Source organism: Branchiostoma floridae, chromosome 1 (assembly GCF_000003815.2).
Source record: "Branchiostoma floridae strain S238N-H82 chromosome 1, Bfl_VNyyK, whole genome shotgun sequence".
NCBI lineage: Eukaryota > Metazoa > Chordata > Leptocardii > Amphioxiformes > Branchiostomatidae > Branchiostoma > Branchiostoma floridae.
The window spans coordinates 8,885,407-8,906,105 of NC_049979.1; the positions used below are offsets into that span (position 1 = coordinate 8,885,407).

At 44.0% G+C, this 20,699-nt stretch overlaps 1 protein-coding gene across 4 annotated transcripts in view; it reads right to left on the reverse strand.

Annotated features, from left to right (window-relative positions):
* LOC118413789 (probable methyltransferase TARBP1) overlaps positions 1–20,699 on the reverse strand; it is a 24,970-nt gene continuing 4,271 nt past the window's right edge. Inside the window, exons 8-30 of one of the 4 annotated variants that reach the window (XM_035817329.1) lie at positions 20,475–20,567; positions 19,974–20,115; positions 19,470–19,587; positions 19,097–19,235; positions 18,271–18,402; positions 17,878–18,033; positions 12,173–12,351; positions 11,587–11,806; positions 11,092–11,274; positions 10,045–10,262; positions 9,531–9,602; positions 9,195–9,315; positions 8,706–8,816; positions 7,391–7,540; positions 7,052–7,138; positions 6,484–6,668; positions 6,018–6,099; positions 5,701–5,902; positions 4,185–4,373; positions 3,672–3,796; positions 2,876–3,012; positions 1,948–2,079; positions 1–1,880 (exon numbers count right to left, since the gene is read on the reverse strand). In XM_035817329.1, coding sequence (XP_035673222.1) covers positions 1,859–1,880; positions 1,948–2,079; positions 2,876–3,012; positions 3,672–3,796; positions 4,185–4,373; positions 5,701–5,902; positions 6,018–6,099; positions 6,484–6,668; positions 7,052–7,138; positions 7,391–7,540; positions 8,706–8,816; positions 9,195–9,315; positions 9,531–9,602; positions 10,045–10,262; positions 11,092–11,274; positions 11,587–11,806; positions 12,173–12,351; positions 17,878–18,033; positions 18,271–18,402; positions 19,097–19,235; positions 19,470–19,587; positions 19,974–20,115; positions 20,475–20,567 — 3,195 coding nt within the window. In that variant the 3' untranslated portion in view covers positions 1–1,858. The other 3 variants (XM_035817347.1, XM_035817339.1, XM_035817323.1) reach the window with 3 other exon arrangements.

Genomic DNA, 20,699 nt, shown 5'->3' on the forward strand with positions numbered 1-20,699 from the left:
TCGTACTTCATATTCAATGAAAATCTCTAAGTGTGCAATGAGCGCACCATTTCCAAGGACATTGCATGCAGAGATTTGAATCATACACTAAAACATTCATGTCCTAAGGTAAAATAAAAGTTATTCCAGTAATTGGATAGATTTATAAATGGTCAGATATCTCAGTTCGTATCTACTACCTTTCGACGGTGACTGAGGGTCCCTACCTCTATTGTGAATTATGCTTGATAGGAATGCCTACTCAATTTATACTTTATTGCTGATCTTGTTTCCCATCCCATCAAACAACATATCTACCTACTCATATGCAACCTTCTTATTCTCACCAGTCATCTAAACAACAATAATGCTCACACTTTCTTCAAAGTAACTGTTAAACTTTCATTGCATGGAATGACCTGTACAATACATATTCTTTACTTAAAATTCCCATATGACACTAAATACACAGTTTCAAATTGTAGAATATAAAGTATTTGATAATATCCTAACTATTAGTTCATTTCTAAAGCTATAGTCAGCAAAGGGTCATATAACATGTAACATCTACAAGCATAATTCCACCTGGGTACATGAGCTGACGACCCTGGAAAGATCTCCAACCCAATGTCCCCCAGTGCAATGCACTCCTGTATACCTAAACTGTGCATACCTGGGTGTACTGCACTGAAGATCTCTTAAACACATTGTCTTTTAAATGGGCAGATTTATGTAACCCTGCAGATGTGGTCTATCACAGGAGATGATTGGCTGAGCAGGTTTAACTGTTAACAATTCGGGAATGTAACATTAAATACTTCTGATTGCTTGAATACAAATCCTTGTGAGGCTTGCATGGATAATTCTTAAAAGTGGAGTTCCAGCAAACTTAAAATGATTTACAGTATATGCAAGTTTGTAGCCATCACAAGCTGAAATGATCGGCCAATGCATCAAAATGGTCTTCTATGGTGACAGTTCCCAGATGATGATCCCCAATCCTTCATCCCTATCATTGCAAAGGTGTTTGGGACTATACATTATAATACCTACTTACGAGCCTCCTTTATGACATCCCTTCCTCATCACATACAGACAACACTACATTTTCCTATATTTCAATCTCCAACATGCAGTGTAGACACTGAAGTTAACTATTGGATGGTCTGCAATGAAACGGTTTCATGAGTCGCAAATCGGATTCTAGGGTTTCTTAACTTTGGGTGACCTATATCCTGGTGTACTACAAGATATCAGCATGCACTCCACAGCTCTAGTCTTGGATGATCCTATGGGTATACTCTAATTTAATTATGTCTACCCCCCCTCCACACCACAGCTCTGGTCTTTCAAAATCTGTTGCCTACAGCAGTACTCCCATTGTGTGTCTGCCCCCCTCCCCACCACAGCTCTAGTCTTTGTTTGACAATCTGTTGCCTACAGGTGTACTCCTATCTGTCCCCTCCCCACCACAGCTCTAGTCTTTGACGATCTGTTGCCTGGTGTACTCCCAGATGAGCAGTGCCCCCCTCCCCACCACAGCTCTAGTCCTTGATGACTTGTTGCCTGGTGTACTCCCAGATGAGCAGTGCCCCCCTCCCCACCACAGCTCTAGTCCTTGATGACTTGCTGCCTGGTGTACTCCCAGATGAGCAGTGCCCCCCTCCCCACCACAGCTCTAGTCCTTGATGACTTGTTGCCTGGTGTACTCCCAGATGAGCAGCGCCCCCCTCCCCACCACAGCTCTAGTCCTTGATGACTTGTTGCCTGGTGTACTCCCAGATGAGCAGTGCCCCCCTCCCCACCACAGCTCTAGTCCTTGATGACTTGTTGCCTGGTGTACTCCCAGATGAGCAGCGCCCCCCTCCCCACCACAGCTCTAGTCCTTGATGACTTGCTGCCTGGTGTACTCCCAGATGAGCAGTGCCCCCCTCCCCACCACAGCTCTAGTCCTTGATGACTTGCTGCCTGGTGTACTCCCAGATGAGCAGCGCCCCGCTGACGTGCACGTTGAGGGACCTGCAGATTCCCTGCTGGGGGATCTCCACACACACATCCAGCTGGTGGATCAGCTCCACTGGAATTCCCTCCTTCTCATTCCTGTACAAGACGTGACAGTTTTATACATCATCTTTTCACAATAAAGTTTTTCATTGCTACTTTAGTCATAGCTTGACTTACTCATGCTTTATGTGGCCTGCCAGACTAAAACGTCCCTGGCAGCAAGAGTTTTTGTAACACAGGCTACTTCAATCAGATAATATAAAAACACAATAGGGAAGTTAAAATGAGGTGAAGGCTCACAATTTGCTTAGGCTTTGTGATCTGTCTGTTGTAATGCCACGTTATTGATTACTACAACAGCATCAGTATCTAGCAGTACAGAGTGTTGTCTTGATGAAATGAACAGAAAGAGACTGATCTGTGCTTGAAAAGACGAAAGCATTGATCTCAAAGTAGCTAGGATTAAGTGACAAGAGACGAAATAGTATATCGTGATAAAAGTTGATTGTACAGCAACTGACACAGTCCAAAATTCTGTATGGATATACTGTAAATGCAGAAACTTTTGCGGTGGTTCAATGTTCGCAGTTTTTGCGGTGGCTGCTTCACCGCAAATTAAAAAACCCCGCAAACATTTTTCCATAGCAGTAAGAGACTACAGGGCATGTTGCTACCACAAAATCAAAACTACCGCAAAAAGTCCTTTCTACCGCTACCGCAAAATTAAATCCCCACGAACTTAAAAGCATTTACAGTACTTTTACCGTGGGACAACCCTATGTTCTGACATCCCCATGAAAGGAATAGGGTTAGGGCTAGGGACTGTCAGAATATAGTGGTGTAACCTTATAGCTGTACTCAGAAAAAATTGTAAAAACAACTTGCTACCTACCCTAATAGGAGGAGAGACTTGTCCGGGAAGGTGAACTCTGTCAGGTTCCTGCTGTCTGCCGTCTGCTCCACACCAATCAGGAAGTAGCCCTGCCTCCTCATCTCCTCCACATACTCAGGCAGCTCACCTGGTCGCACCTGGGGAATGGGTGGGGTTCATGAGATGCATCTTAAGATGGGTGGAAGTACATGTCATGATGATGTCAAACACAGTCAGCAATGACTGCTTTACCACTGCAAAGACATTAATCTCTAAGCAGATCCTACGGTAGCTAAAGATAGTATCAAATGCTGGCAGAGGAGTGAAGCCAGCTTAGGAGTGTGTTTTGCTACAAGGCAAATGGACACCTTTTGGCTCACTACACTCCTTGGCCAGTTTGGTACTATTTTATGCCATTGTAGGATCTGCTTGGAGATTACAAAGACATAAACATCATGTAAAAAACAGTTATTCTGCTTTGATAACAACCACCCTGAACTCACATAAAGCTGCACAACTCTTGCTTTGGTAAGTCTCCTATATGAGCACCTATATCATGGTGAGGATACCATCCATTTGTCCAGTATAAGCAAGGACTTATGCACCCACCCCTCATAAACCCCCAGCACCCTATCCATGAGGACATCCTTAGCCAAAGCTAGGTACTACATACTTTCACCTGAGTTGTGTGAGAAAGTAGGGCACAACATTGAGGCCCAAACCCCAAGACCACCTTGAGGTGGCCAATGGCAGGTAGACGTCAGATCCACCTGCACCAATGCTGTATGTTCATTAAGTTGATGTTTTAAAAACCCACCTCCTGTATATTGACCCAGCCCTGTGAAGACACGCTCAGTTGTTGGAATGTTTTGTCCTCCACGTACTTCATGCTGCCCAGCACCAGAGTGGACACTCCGAAGATTTCACAGGTCCGACACAGACCTGAAACACAGGTTGTAGTCATCAGAACATATCCTTACAGAGTCCAATTATAGTAGAGATACAACTATCAAATATGGTAAAGGAGACTCTCAAATTGAAACCATATTTTCCATGTATTCAACATAACAGTCATCATTTTTCCAAGTCCACCTGCATTCATCAATAAAGTTGTTCTACTGCAACTCAGGGACATACATCTAGAGACTGCTACTAGTTGTGAAAAAAGCGCACATACACACAACTTGTCCATTCAGAACATGCAAAAGCATGCCTAGTTGGATAAATACTTGTTGTACTATCTAACGATCATAATCAATCATACATCAATAAAACATCAAAGCCAAAGCCTCTATCCCCAATAACGTATCCACGGCTATAACGTTGTTACCTCCCAAGTTTGTTGGCTTGTCGATGAGCGAGGCCACCACCACCAGGTGACCTTTGCGCACGACCTTGATGTGCATGTCGGCCATGTTGAGGTGGGGTTCCTCCAGGGTGTGTCTCCATGTGATGATTTTCTTCTGCACATTTCCCTCTGCAGGAGGTTCAGACTGGCTTTCTTCCTGCTTGCTGTCATCTGTTAAGGAAACATGATGTTTGTTATGAGCCATGATGTCAACTAGGAGGCAAAGCAGTAAGCATTCCCAAAAGTTTGCTTACATCACAATGCCTGTTTTCTGAAATCCATGATATTCTTTACACTGTTCAGAAACATATTTGTTCATGGGATGAAAAAAATAAGGAAGCAAAATGGAATTAGAAAAAACATGACATCTGGGATATATCTATCATTACTATTGTAATAGTTATATTGAACATTAGAACTCATGTTGTAGAATCAATGTTAACGTTATAGAACATGAAAATGAATTTCAAAGAAAGAAATAGATAAAAGAATTTATTCATTTATCTACATCTGTTAAACTAGTGGTTAACATTACCATTCAGTCAATTGAGCCTTTTTTATTCATACCAATACCATCCTAACCTTAAGTTCTGTTTTAAATCCGTCTCATATCATAAATACATATTATATTTCACTCAATGTTAGACTACTATAAGCATAGATGTTACCAGAAATTATTGAAATCAAGATGAGAAGCACTGTGCACAGGTAGATTTGTTCAGAATTGATTATCACAACTGTTACACTCAGTAAAACAGCCGAGTTGACTATGAAAAACAAGATGCCATGTGCAGCTGTCCCCAGGATGTAACGTTACATGTCTGCTTTCTGCCTCATAAACTTTCACGTGTCAAACCTCATTGATATTCATCAAATCTGTCAAGCACATATGGCTTTCACTGTAGCATGTCTATTCTTGGTTTGATGATTGAGAATTCTTGAGATAAAACCAATCAGTTACATACAAATGTATGCACTCTTATACTACATGGTGCTTTTAAATATAAGCTAAACTGAATGGTGCAGCAGCATTGGTTTTGCTTTACCTGTCAGGCTATAGAAAAGTTTGTCCCATCATCATAGTCCCCTTGAACGACTGAGTGATATGCTACATTTAAAATATAAAATATAGGAAGCTGCTTTTTCTGCTGTTTAGTTAATGTGAATTGTCCTTTGATTAAAATGAAGTCCTCTAATAGCACACGTGCAAAACATCCATGCAAAACAGCCTCATCAGACCACTGTAAATGCATTTAAGTTCACTGGGATATACTTTCACGGTAGCAAGAAAATAGAGTGTTTGTGGTGGTTTTAAGTTCGCAGTAGCACCATAGACTGTAGTCACACACTATAATGGAAATATTCTTGTGGTGGTTTTAAGTTTGCGGTGAAGTGGCCCCCATGAAAACTGTGAAAATAAAACTACCGTGAACATTTCTGCATTAATTTTACAGTACATAATGATCAAAAATAAAAAGAAGACCGGAACAGTGCTGACCTTGACTGTTCCATATCCCTGGACCTTTGATCTTCCACAGTGAGTACAAACACTTCCGCAGGTCCTCCCGGGCGTTCCACAGGGGGAGGGGCTTGGACTCCTCGTCTTCCCATATCGCAGGAGGCGATTGGAGGAATAAGTTGGGAGAAATCCACTCTGCATCAGTGATCCCAGACAGGTAGGGGAGTGAATGGAATATAGTCTGTGTGTAAAATAGAGCAAGATGATGCATCAGTAGATATCACCTTGTTTGGTACGATTGATACATGTGGAGTTTTGCACCAAGAATAAGGCAAATGAAAGGAGAAGAAACAAACCTCTACACTGTAATCCTGCCGAGGCCTAAAGTTGTAGATGTACCAGTTTTCAGTCAACTTTTTCCACACCTTACTGGCTGTGCTGTTTAGACAAACATAAAGACAACAAGTTGTTTATTCATTTGGTGGTTTGCATAGTAAAAAAATGACAAGCAGACAGATGCTGGAAATAAAATAAAAAAACATGGTGGGTTTGTATCTCCCAACGCTGTAATAATGTACATGCATATATACTCCTGATATGGAAATCATAATAACCAATAATTAAATTAATAGACTTCCTCATGCAAGTCCAAAACACCATGCTTCCCTTCAGGAAGGTTGCAGGAATTGGAATTTCCAAGGTTCACACAAACCCAGAGAATGCTTATCCAAAGATGTTATAGCTCCCGAGTCTCTTCTGTCCTCCCCACAGAGGACAAAAGAAACATGGTAGCTATAAAAGGTTTGGATACAAGCTGCTCACATGTTTTCCTTGGCATCCAGACATGGCCTGAGTAGGGAGTGTCTCTCCATCAGACTGGTGAAGCCCTGCTCCTGGCAGTAGCGCCACATCCACTGCAGGGCTGACAGGGCGAACACTCTCACTGCAAAGTGGGGCACCAGTGCCCAGGGCATCACCGCAGGGAAAGCTTTGTCAAAGAATGCCTCCTGGAAAAAACAAACAAACTCAGATTGATATTGCTATTCCTTAAAGTTTGTACACAATCACCAAGTTGAAATTGTCAGGCAAAATAGGCTGCGGTAGGCCAAGAAAATCCTGCATGAAATGTGTTAGGAGAGACTTTAAAATGCGCAGTCTAACTAGGGTGAACCCGCCGGACAGAGCTGCTTGAAGGCGTAGTTTGAAGACTAGCTGCCTACTCGTGTCACGGACGCCAGCATCAGTATAATCAAATACTGGATACTACATGTACTACATAAAGCTAGTAACATAAAGCTGTATATTCTGGCATCAAAAACAAAATATTTTAAAAGATAAAGTTGATTTTATTTAAGGCAAGGCCTTCTGAACAGACCAACACTATTGCTACCTGTTCTTGTTTGTCCTCTAACAGAAGGCCTAAGTGGGCTGTGATCTCCATCTGGGATGCCATGATGCCAATCCTCTTGTCTGAATCCTGATGGAGAAGAATATCAGTAACAAAGGGCTATAAAATTAGTTATTTGGGCAGGGATTTGATTTCACAAGAGAAGCGGAAAGGAGATTTTTGTGATGTTTTCAGTTTGTCCTGGAAACAATACAGCACAAAAACCCATCATGATGGTGTCTTGATTTTGGATGTGTAAATAAAATCATTGCAAGATTCACAGTAAGCTGTGTTATGTTTACCAGTGCAAGCACTGTGAATCTTGAAGAATGTGACACTCACATGTCTGAGTCCGTCCCAGAGGTGGGACTGCAGGCTGGGGTACCTGTGCAGCAGCAGGAGCAGGCACCACTCCACCATGTACCGCACTGAGATCTGGTTCTCTGCAGCGAGCGTGTTGAACAGGTGGTCCACATACTGAGCTGCCAACGTCTGGGGAGGGAGGGTTACACAGGGGTCAGCAAGCAGCATTGTCTCTAGCTATGTCCCATCCACTGTTAAGTTACAAGATGCTTCAGAGGAAAAGAAGTAAGAGGGAGGCCCAGAGTCACCAGAATAAGCAACCTACATGCTTACACCAGTCAGGAGATGTGAGAGAGATAAAGTCCTTAGATGATGAAGGACAGCCTGCAGCAGATGAACCTTTCAAGTTTGGTTCAGGTAGGAGCTCAATCAAAGTCATCTTAAGAGTGTATAGTGGAGTCAACTCCATCAAAGAAAAGGTGATCTCTTCATTTTAAGTCCATTACACAAATTGATCTGTGCAATTCCCATAATTCCAATTTGATCTGTTGAATGATGAGCCTTTGGCAAGCTCCCATCTGAACACAAGGGAACACATGTACTTCCACAGCCTTGTCAGAAACTTTTAAAGTAGTAGGCTAATATCTGAAAGTAGCAGGCAAGCCGCTTTGCGGCTTGCAGCGAGCCACGAAGTGGCGAGTGGGGGGTAGGTACGGGAGGGGGGTTGCCCCCCTCCTGTAGGGGGGGTTTTGGGGGCCTCCCCCAGGAAAAATTTATAAATTTAGACCCCTAAACATGGTTTTTGGTGTATTCTGGGCAACTTTTCTTGTCAGCTTATATCTTGGAATTAACCTCTACCATTTTGTGAAAGAATCCATCCACAATCAGGCATGTTGTGTTTCTAGTTATAGTCCAGAAAATAGTCACAGGCACACAGAGCTAGGCCCATGCACTCAAAGGTCCAGATATTAGAACTCCGCCTCCTTGGAGGTGTGGTGGCAGTGTCTACTGTAAGCTCAGATAATGTAAACAACAGAGAAAACCTAATACACATGTGGGACATTCGTCAAAATGACAGTTTTCAGATCCCCGAAGACCCAGTAAGCTATCAGAAAACTGCCAGAGATTTATCAAGACAAATTGCTGGGGGATTTTGTAACAAAAGTAGGCGGCTGAAAAATGTAAAGTAGGCGGGGAAAATAGCCGGCTGCCGGCTGGATTTGACAAGGCTGTTCCACCTTCCCAACAACAAAACAGTGTTGACCCACAGAACAGAGGCACCTGCAGTCTGCCATCAAGACACGACATCCATGTGCAAGCAAGTCTGGTTGAGTCAGTGAGTGTGAAAGCCTACCTCTGAGATGTAAGGCAGGATGACGAGCACCACCTGCCACACCCGGTTCTTGTAGCGGTGAGGGTAGGCGTTCAGGTGGTACCTGTGGACCTTCTTGGTCATCTCCTGGTCCTGTGGGCAGAGACAGAGGGGGATAAGGAAACTTATTTTTGTAAGGACTTAATTTTGCAGTAGGAGCAGAAAGATGATTTTGTGGTGAAATAGAAAAATTCCAGTAGCAAAATCATGGAAGCTCATATTTGTGGTGTCATGATTTTGCAGTGGAGAGATTCATGGTGAAAACAAAACCACTTTGACTGTTTCAAGATGTACAGTAAGACATGCTGTTAGATTTACATAAGGTTTAAACCTTTGTCCATCAAGGGGGAAGAATTTCCTAGCAGCAAATTTCAGTTTAGCCCTCCTCGAATCGAAAAATGAAAAATAGAATTATAATTACATGTACATGCATCGGTGTATGCCATGCGGAATGGAAAATGTAATCTTCACCTTCTCCACAAGTCTGGTGAAAAGTAGCTCAATGAAGGGTGTCCACTGCTCCTGGTGCCTGCTGATACTGACCAGGAAGTTAACGATGCAGGCACGAACCTGCTTGTCATCCCGCTCATCACTTCAACAGAAAACATAATACAAGTCAGTCAATAGTCAAGTCATATTCTAAACATCAGAAAGAAATCAAAGACATCTTACCAGCAAGACAGAGGCCAAATACAGTACCTCCATTTTTACAGCAGCAAAAAATGAACATGCAAAACATCCTATATCCATTACATGTGTACAGATACCAGTATTGAGGTTACAAATAGTTGCTGAGGAAGTTCTCACCCTTTGTATGCCTCATTCACACTGCATTTGTTCCCAAGCTGTTTCACGTAAGCAATGGTGTCCAGCTCTGTCCTGAAAATTAGTCAAATGCAGAGAGCGTACACACAATTCAGAATAATGTTCTTATGTTACCACTGTTTACATTTATCTGGCAGGTTACATACACAACGTGATGTCTGCCACTTTGTGTGCTTGAGAGATCTCTAGAGCAGCACCTCCTGGCTATGTAAAGTTTAGATATACAGGAGTCGGAGTGTATTATACTGGAGGAGCATTGGAGATCTCTCAATTTTTTAAAACCATATCCAATTGCTTGAGTAATTACTTTTTGGTGGATCTCTGAAGATGTATTTTTTGGGTACAGCTATGTCATCTGGCAAGAATTATACAGGCATTACATCTCTCCAGGCCTGAGCACAATTTTTCTGTGGGTAAATCATCTCCAAAAGTTAAATTCTAATATATTGGTGACATTCTGATGCATTTTTGCATGAGGAAAGCACACAAAACATACCTGAGATTTCTCTTGAAGTGGGGCCCAAACGTGGCAGCCTCCAGGATCATGTCCATGTGTGCTGTAGCACTGGACATTTGCACAGCGAGTGTTGAGGATGGCTCAGCTGTCTGCACGTCAGCGCTGCAGCCCCCTGCCCAGTACCCGCAGCAGTGCCGCAGCAGGATGTTTGTCACCCCTCGGATACGCTCGCCCATGGCAAACAGCTCACCTGCATACTGGTACGGCAAGGGATAAAACAGCCTGGTTGGTTGGTTTCTGACTCAACTCGTAAGATCATTAATTACATCTGGCAGAAGAATCTTTTCTTCAACATTAAAATCTTCATAAATTGCTGAGAATAAAGTTCTTTCCTGTGAGTCCTATGCAGTGCAAACATTTCTAACTTCAGTTTTCACAATTTTCTTAATGACAATTCCGCCATCAAAATAGTAAGAGGCAAGTAACAATTAAATCCTCACATCATCCTCTACTAATCAAAATGAGCCTTCCAATAATGTATCTTAGCTACCACTGTTAAGTATTTTAAATGCCTTCCACAAGAAAATGAGACAATCCACTAGAGACAGAAGTTCAAGTGTAGAACCAACACTGACAACAGTGCTGTACAACTGTGTCCTGTCAAGTAGAACAGCCCAGCTGCTAAGCTGAGGACTAGTATATGTATTAGCAGGGTCCTAGCCAGGGTCTTATTTCAACATAATGGTAATGGCATGGTAGCGAAGCAACCAATCAGGAGGGTGGTGTGGAAGGGGAGTCTTTGCCCTTCAATTACTGAGATTTTGAAAAGAGTAGAGTAAAAAGTTGGCACTCTGTTAACATCACATGTAATTTTAAGTGGCATATCATTATTTTTTTTATTATGCAGACATTGATTCCGCATTGTTCAACAAGTAAATGATAGCAATGTCTAATACAGCAGTTGAAAATTATTGTAGTAATCCTCATTTAAGCATGGTGGTCACAAATCATACTGTTGTGGCATTACGATAAAATGCACTAGCTAGAACACTGACTAGCATCTAAGAACTCAGCAGTTCTCCTCACCTGCTGCTGCCTGAGGAAGACTGCGGACATAGCTGGTGCTGCCATGAGGGCGGGGTGGAATGTGATGCCCACAAAACTGTACATGACGGGCCAGAAGTGATCCGTGTCCCTGTAGAAATCCTGCACCAGCTTCCAGGCACAGTCCATTGCTGCTACACACAAGGACTCTCCTGACTCATGCACCTGTAACAATAAACAGGCACTGCCAGGGTTTGAAATACCACCTGTATACAAGGATAAAGCATGTAAAATTTGAGTAGTCTCTGAAGGTATTTCTGGTGTCTACCAACACCAGTCCATACACTGTTGTATGTTAGGAACAGATCGAGAGGGCAGTAAGTGCTTGTGGTTTGCTGTATGATTGTTAGCACATGTGAAATGCCAAACAAAGAATTTAAAAGGTTTCATAAATATGTTTAACTTCATTCACGCTTCATTTTCATTACTACAGTACAGTTGGTAATAAGAATAGCATAAATAATCCCGAAGACGTACCAGAGGAATCAGCCTCTCCATTGTTCTCATGAGCTGTATGGCAGCCATGCCTGTGGCCACCTCAGTGTTGTCCATGGCTCGTGTCAGCAGTTCTGCTGGACTACCCAGGGCGTGGCAGGCCCTGTTGCCAGGCAACCACAGCAGGAAGTCCACCACGGTCCACTGACTCTCCACGTACAGGCACACCGCCCTGCCCCAGTCCTCCCTACTCACGTGCTCACTGGAAGGGAACAAATCACATCAAATACAAATAGTGATGTCCACAGGTCTTTTTTTATTATTATCTAATAACATTATGCAACATAAGCAGCATGTCTGCAAAGCTGATGTGATATGGAAAAATTTTGGTCTAATCAGCCATACAATACAGATACATTGTACAGAGTATAGATCTACTTTTTCCATACCCAGGGGACCAGCTGTGGTTTTCCCTTACATCCGTCTATGCCCCAACACCCAGTACAGCCATATTTGTATCTGACAAACATGTAGGAGACAAACTGGATTGAAAAAGAGCGTGGCAGTTGTTTGAAGGTAGCTGGCATATAGGACCATCTCCCAGGGTACATCTCCCAAGGACACAAACCTGTCAGCATCAGCAGGTTTCCCAAAGCCGTCCTGTAGCCTGAGTACCCTGCCTGCCCCCGTCAGAGCCTCCCCCAGCCTCCTGTAGGCAGCCGGACCAGTCTGGACTATCTCACACACACAGGACAGCGACCTCATGGCAGCCAGGCAGCACAGCTGGGACTGCACCACAGAAACCTGCTAGGGAAGGTAAACTACCCATCAGAGAGGTTTTCAACAGCATAGTCACATTCATCTGAGATTGTTATACAACTTTGATCCAGTACAATTATAAATTGTACTAACCTGTGCAGGACAGGTATAATTGTCCCTGCATCCCTCGTTGTCAGGCAGACTGAATCAGAGAATGACTTCAGGTGTATCTGAGCCTGACCACCCCCAAATAGCCTAACTTGGTAGCTCCCAAAGTTGAAAGGTCACGGGTTACCCATGATTCCTCGCCGCGCATGCGCATCAGTCTACTGTTTGTAGAACTCCTGGCCGAAGTAGTCTCGGGAGGGACTTCACAGGAACAAGAAAAATTCCTTACCTGCCAGGGAGGGAGTCTGCCTGACAACGAGGGATGCAGGGACAATTATACCTGTCCTGCACAGGTTAGTACAATTTATAATTGTCTCCTGCATCCTCTCGTTAGTCAGTCAGACTGAATCAGAGAATGACTTCAGGTGACTTTGTAGCCTGAGGCCAGGACATAAGACCAGTACATGAATATAAGATATCACATGGATGTCACATGAATATAAGATATAACATGAAGAAATTACATGACAGATGTCAGATATCACATGAAAAATGATATCACGTGAAATGAGATATCACATGAAATAAGATATCACATGACTTCTGTATTAGTTCACAAATAAGCAGAGGGAGACCAGATGGTTGACTCAAACGAGCCCCCCCTCTTCTTTTGCCGCAGCAACCACAGAAGCACTTCTTGTGGAGAGTCCAGGAACTGGGTATGACCAAGGTTGGCTCCTGTAGAAACAGAGATAAATCATACCACAGAGGTTGCAGGAGTCACGGCCTGATGTGGCTCCAACCAGCACACACAAACAATCCTGCCATAAACCGTGACTGAAGTTGTTGACACCTAGACCTTCCATAGAGGGGACTGGAGAATTCTCCTACCCCGCGGCAAAAACTTGGCAAACACAACATGTGCCACCAAACCTTACCATGGAACCATAACAACTTATTGAAGGTGACACTGAATCCGTCAAGAAACTCTTCTTGTACTTGACCTCCAAGAAGGAAGAGATGGAACTCTTACTGCCAAGTAAAAAAAAATGATTAATGAACAAGCTGAAGTGCCAGGATCTCACTGGAAAAAAACATTATTAGAAAACTTTACCAATGTTCCATGTGAAACATACTTAGGTAAAGCTGGCCGTCTCTCATAAGAAACGCCTTACCAGCAGGAGTGTTCCTAAAGGTTGACCTTCTGCGTTGTAGATTGAAGATCTGTAGATCTGTAGAGAACAAGGTCCTGACCGTAGAACTTCCCACACAAGAACTGTAAGAAAACCAGCAGTGTGTTAGAGATGCAGGGACCCTAGTCCTCCTGACTGCACCAGCTACTCAAGTTGTAACAAGTTGAGGAATACTGAATCTGTATTCCAAAAACCCCAGTACGCCCTCAGGGAACTGCGTAGTGCTGGCACAAGTCTGTACTGACTGTACTGTCACCGGCAACATGCTGTGCAGCTTGTTGAAGTCACTCTACTTCTGAGTGAGTCACACTCAAGATAGTAGACAGTAGATGTGAAGGAGTAGCAGAACTGGTTCTTCGGCTTACATCTCCAGCAGGTGTGAGTAGTAGACTGCTGTGTCTCATCCGGAGTGATGAGAAGTAGGTGAACCTCATCCTGTTGTATCTCCCAGATTGCCCAACAATCAGAAGAATGTGTAGAAGGTAGACATCTGCCTTCAGTCGTTCCATTTGCAGTTGTTGGCTTGATCGGAATGTGAACCGATCCACCTTCCAACCAAGTAGAAAAGGACTCTGAACACTCTAGACGTTAGCCGGTCCAGAGTCAACCTACAGTGGTAGCTGGAGTTGTTCAGGATGCGAACATATCCACCCCCTTAAGAGTAGTGGAAATGTCGCCTGAAGACTCAAGAACGTATGTCGATCTAGAGTCCAAGTTGTGGCTACAGGTAATGCCGGGAGCCGACGTCCTGTCACACATATCCCCATCTGGGGAGTGCTGTGCTGATACAGACCATCTCTGTCTGTGTACCACTGCCACAGGTTGAAGATCACCCTTAGCAAAACCGTGATCTTGCACCTCCTGGATGATTCAGTTGAGCCATCACTGATGAGTTGTAGGAGCAGACTGTGTCCGCTCACCATCTCCTTGTAGAAACCAAGGACTGATGAGGTGTCCTGCCGTCCCGATTGCTGTGTGCTGACCTCTCTTCTACAGACCAGTGTCTTCCTGTGGGAATGCTGTTGCAGAACTGCCGAGGGCTGCACTCTAGACGTGACTGTACAACTGATGTCTTCACCAGACTTCTGCATACCTGAGCTGCATCTAACGGCAGCCCAAGAAGCTGAGTTCCTCTTGTCACTTGAGGAACTGCGATGAGCAGACACCTGAAGACTTCTGAAGTGCAGAGACGAGAGTTGTGTGCCAACTGACACTGCTGTGGCTTGTGCTCTGCCCGTCAAGCTGCCAACTTCTCTGCCAAGATGATTCTGTCTGAAAACAGAAAGTTGTCTGCTAGATGCTGCAACTCCAGCACCTTGTAGTCAGAGACCAAGTTGCCCTCAGCATAGAGTCAAGCCGACTCTAGGGAAAAGCTGCGTTGACTCTGCTCGGGATGAAAACCTGGGTTGAGAGCAGCTGTTGACTGTAGTTGTCAACAGTTGTCGTCCAGAAAGACGATAAGATGATCTGCGCTGTCTCTGCTCGGGAAGAACCAAGGTGAGAGCAGCTCCAGACTCTAGATGTCAACAGTTGCCATCGTCCATGTAGCCAGGACCAACATCCACTCAGTTCAGGGATGAACACCTTCAAAACTGCAGGCTGTGCGTCGTTGGGACTCCAATAAGGAGACAACGAGCCGGAAGAAACGCCCGCTGGAACCCCCAGCGATGCCGGTTCTCTACGTCTGGGATGTGAAGAAGCATCCTTCTGATGACCTTCCCCACATAGTCTCCCGGCTGGATGAGGTGTTCAGGAACACCCAACTTGGCATCCTAAAGACGAACCTGTAGAAAAAACTTGTCTAAAAGGCAAGAAAAAGTAAACGGGTGATACGGAAGTAGTTCCATCACACCCCTGGTAAGCAAGTTCTTACCTACCACACTCGTGTGGGGTAACCTGTGGAAGGAAAGAAGAAGCCACACCGTCTTGTGGCGAACTGCTCCCACTTGTACCCCTTCACGCACTGTAGGGTCCTGGGATCCACAGACGCCTGCCGCCACCGCCGTAGGAAGTGGACTAGTCTGCCCCTGCGCAGAAGCCGCATACTGTGGAGTACAGGTTGATGGATGGTTGAACACCTAAGTGTCTCTCTTGTCGGAGATGCGTCAGCTAATTGTCCGACCTCACTGCTGAAGAGTTGAGAAAGACTGCTGTGCAGTACCGACGAGAACCACCCAGACAGTAGCTTGGCCCCTGCAAGTAGTTGTAGTAGAGCGTCTCTGCTCGACGACATGTGACCGATGCTGTAACCACATCTGCGTCTAGCTGTTGACTTGTTCTGCTTGTCAACATTGCCGAATGGACCTAATCTCTGAGGCCAAGTCGACGACCTTTATCCCAGATCGAGGGAACATAGGATCTAAGAAAAAATCCCGAACACCCTGGGAAAAACTCACATAAAACCCACATGTGCAAGACAGTTGGGCAAGAACTGAGCCTAGGAAGTAAGAACTGTCCTAGCAATCATACATAACAAACATAGTTGTTGAAAACTACAACACTGAAAACTGTAGTTGTTCAAAAAACTACCACAACTGAATTAACTGCCTAGGTTAATTCATTATTTTGTTAAACAAAAGGTTTTCCAACCTGCCACTAAAAAATTGAAAACATTGTACAAGTACATTGAAACAGAAATGTGAGAACAAAGAGCTCACCCTGCTTCATGTAAAGGCAGCTGACTACCGCTCTTGATGCTGTGTAGTTGAAGTCAGCACCGCCAACGTGGACAAGCGTTGTTCGGCATGCTGTTGTGAAGTCTCCAAGTCGTTGCCACGACAGGGCTTGTCGTGTTCAAAGGACATCTTCTCTTCAACCACCAAGTCGTCAGCAACACAAGGTGCCTGACTGACTTCTTCATCGGGCCTAGCTGCACCCACGAAGACACTGCCGTCCCAGCAGCCGCTAACGCTCCTGCTGTCTCGTCGTAGTAGTCTCGTCGCAAGCTGTGGACAGCCACGTCACGTCGCCGTTGCTTCTCTGGAACGGAACCCATTGGAGACGGAGCATGCCGGATCCCGGCATAGGTTGACAAAACTGCGTCCTCATCTATCTTGAAAAGCCACCAGCGTTTCTGAAATAAATACAGAAAAATACGTACATCGCTGCTAGCAGCCGGTGAAACTTCGCTGACGCCAGCCCTGTCGTCTTCATCTTCTTTGTGGCCGCCGATAGCGATGTCGCCACCTTCTTCTTCGTTCTTGGCGCCAACTTCTCAACTTCTTCTCGGCGCCATCCTTCTCGGTTCGCGGTCGGAGCAAGCTCGACAACCTTCCCGAACGAGAGACCTCGAACTCCATCGCTTGAGTACCCCCGAAAGAGCACCCAAAACGCCCAAAACTGGCGTAGAAGTCGACGTTGAAGACTGACGATAGTAATGGCGCCGACCCTCGGCGCACATGTTGACGAACTTGTTCGGAGTTCTTGCGGCCCCCGTCGCTGCAAAACCGCTAAAAACTCCTGCGCCGCCCGTAGAAAAACGCCGAGCCGCCGAAGTCTTCGAAGAAAGTCGTGTCCGGGTCCCAAAAAACGCGATGGGACCCCAACACCGGAGCTGGAAACTACAGGGGGTGTTTTCAGTATCGCTCAAAAAATTAGACTGATGCGCATGCGCGGCGAGGAATCATGGGTAACCCGTGACCTTTCAACTTTGGGAGCTACCAAGTGAGGCTATTTGGGGGTGGTCAGGCTCAGATACACCTGAAGTCATTCTCTGATTCAGTCTGACTGACTAACGAGAGGATGCAGGAGACAATCTTCAAACTGGCTGTGACAGAACCAAATGCTGACAAGGATCTAAAACAGCCTTTTCTATAACAACACACATGCACAACTGTCACAAGAATACCCTCAGTTTGCCATGATGGGATGTATAGGACCGGGCCCTTAGATACAGGTGGACAAGTGTCTATTCTTTCCTTGAATGGATTGTGCTAGAGGGCCAGGTTTCAAAGACTGGGAGGTCATTTAATGTAGGTAAGTTAGTGTGTCATGGTTTAAGACCATTGCAGGTGAAAATACTTGACCATTCCTGCCACAAAATGAAATATAAAACATGATTTGACATTTTGCAACACTAAACATTGTTTCTTAGTACATTGTTTCTTAGTACATTGTTTCTTGGATACTTCGGACTATTGGATAAAATGTGCTGACAAATGAGCTATCCAAATAAGCGAATTCCACTGTATCATACTACCATTCTCATGTAAGCACTGCGATTTCTTTTGATAAGCTGCTTCTTTGATTCTGAAGTACAAAGATTCTCTCTTACCTGACTATCTTGGGATTCTAAGGTGCTGATACTCCTTTCTACCAGTGTCTGGAGAGACCCTAGCACCAGATTTGTTGCATGATTACCACCAGGGTAGAAAGTGCTGAACTGCTTGAGGAGCTGTGTGTACATATTTACTCTGCCTATGTCTGCCATCTGAAACAATAGTAGTCAAATTAGTGTCGTAGGAATTTCTACCAGAGGGAACATGTCAACATACTTTCTATGTACGTGCTGCACTATTCTTCAAGCAGTGCAGATAATTGATGATACAGAGTCAAACATGTTGGATTGCTCTAAAAACAAAGAAATCAAACCAAAAGCCAAAAGTATCGTCAATACCTATACCACAGTTAATTGTTACGTAAGAGAGATTTTACTTTGCTGACTTACTTTGGTAATTTCTGCTGTGAGCTTCTGCACAAGAAATGCCAGTGTTTCCTCCAAACATGACTGCAGTACCTGGCTTAGCTGCTGGGTGGTGCTAGCACAACACCCTCTTGCCATCTCTGAAGTGCCATGTTCCTTTAAAAGGAATCGTATTGACACAAACACTTGATGTTAACTCTGTATCGTGTACCACTATGTTCTAGTAATACCTGTTTCCCATGAATTAATCCGCTCAGCTAAAGTAGCATAGCGACTAGTCATTTGTTACATAGAACCCTCTTACCATTGTTATGTATAAGCAACCACGTAGATATTAGTTTTGATGTTCTGTACATGTATTACACCCGAACTTGCCATACATTGTACCCGTACAATTGTTGCGCAATAAAGATCATTCATATTCATTCATATATATTCATTTAAACATGAAAGAACATTTTTTGTTAAAACTGACAACTTATTATCAAGTGTGATGATGATGCAGTTGGAAGATAGATTCCTGGAGTATTTCACAGACATCAAGGATCAAGAATACTGCATACGATGTTTAACACACAATACCCATTTAACATACACACGTACACTGGGAAGTAATGTAAGTAATCCACATGTAAGAGAGCATTGATATTCAAGAAAACAAATATGTCAAACAGTCTGTAAAAGATTCATTTTCTCTTTTGCTTTTCTTTGCTCAGCACTTTCGAGACAGAGAATGTGACTAGTCACTTTCTGTAGTATGTGGTCCCATGGACTATAAAAACAAAGATGGGCACCACCCTATACATCAAAAGATGTGGGAAGGATTTTAACTGGAAAAGAGAAGACTTACCTGCATCAGACACGACAGGATGTGGAGACACCTGTCTGCCTTGGCAGGTGGCAGGTACGGGTGGGTGCGGGCAGAGTTCAGCACCTGCACCACAGGTGACAGCAAGGACTCCAGAGACAGAACACCTGCAGGGCTGTCACTACAAAAGGTGGGAGATTAGAACAACAGGCTTGAGGTTTACTGTAAAGTGGCTTTGGTACTGTTAGGTAGAAGGTTTTTCTGCCACTGTTAGCTTTCAAAGCAAAAACTGGGTTTACCTTAAATGGAATCTCAGAAAAAAATGATGTAAAAAATACAAATGTCTCTGTACACTACTTTTACTGAAGCACAAGACCACTTGAAACGATTCTATGACATCCCTGGGAGTTCCTACCTGTGCAGTGCTGTTTCTTGATTTTCCTGGGAGCCCTTCATCTGTCCATCCACAGCCAGCAGCAGCAGCATGGCGATACTGTGTGCCTCACTCCTGCCTGGTAAGTCACTGCCACTAGCTACAGATGAAAAGTGAAACACTTTTCACACAACTACAAGCTGGGGTGTATAGGAACTATTTTTTTATGGATTTCTGTAAGCACTAACCTTCAGTGCAATATACTTTCAAAGAGCAACTTGACACATTAAACTATTACTAGTAAAAAGTATGAAAGGAACAAAAAGACAGTATCTTAGAAGAGATGAGTTGAGATGAGAGAACAGAGAACTGCAAAGGAAAAGGTATACATGTATGTGTCCCTTGACTCCTATCTCCTGTCAGTGAATTTATCATTAGCAGCAATTTAAACTTTTGCAGGCATTTTTTTTCTACTCTTTTACAAGCAATAACATCATATATAACAAAATTAAGTAATGTCAAATTTTACCAGAAACATGGACTCACCTTCCTCAGGTGACACCTGGATGGCAGCCTGTACACCTGCCTGTAGAAACCTGCTCAGGTGTGTACCTGGGGCAGGGTCACCTGTCTGTGAGGAGCTGAGGTCCAGGAGATGGTCGCCATGTTCAGTCAACCAGCTGCTCACCTGGGAAAGCAGCAATTCCATGGATTGTTAAACAACTACACGCAAGATAACTGAAAATACTTGAACATTGCAAGGTCCTTTGAACAGAATAAAAAATAAAAAATATGCAAAGCATTTACTTGAAATCTTGATTTTTTTTTTCACATTCTTTTTTTGCTTTGATGTCTCAAATTCCAAATTTATGACACCACAATAAATATGCATTTCCACTTACATCATCGCTGTAAAACTGTGCTACAGAATTGTTTAGACCCCAAACTTATAAAACACTGCAAAAAAATCCTTTCCCGTGGAATCAAGTCCCTGCAAATATGAATAAATAACAGTACATTTAAGTGGATATACAAACATGTACTGACCTGTTCCCAGAGACCTGTCCCCCTGACCATACAGCCATCCTCCCTCTCCAGACAGGCCAGGGTGCTGGCCAGCTGCTGCAGACTCACCTTCTCCTGTAGGACCAGTCACAAGGATGAAGGGAAACACTTCTTCTGCACTGAGTTGGTAATCTATTCTGTTGTCCCAGTCTGGAATTTGCTATTGTTCATTGCCAGAATGAACGATTTTTGCCTTTGTCTGCCTTA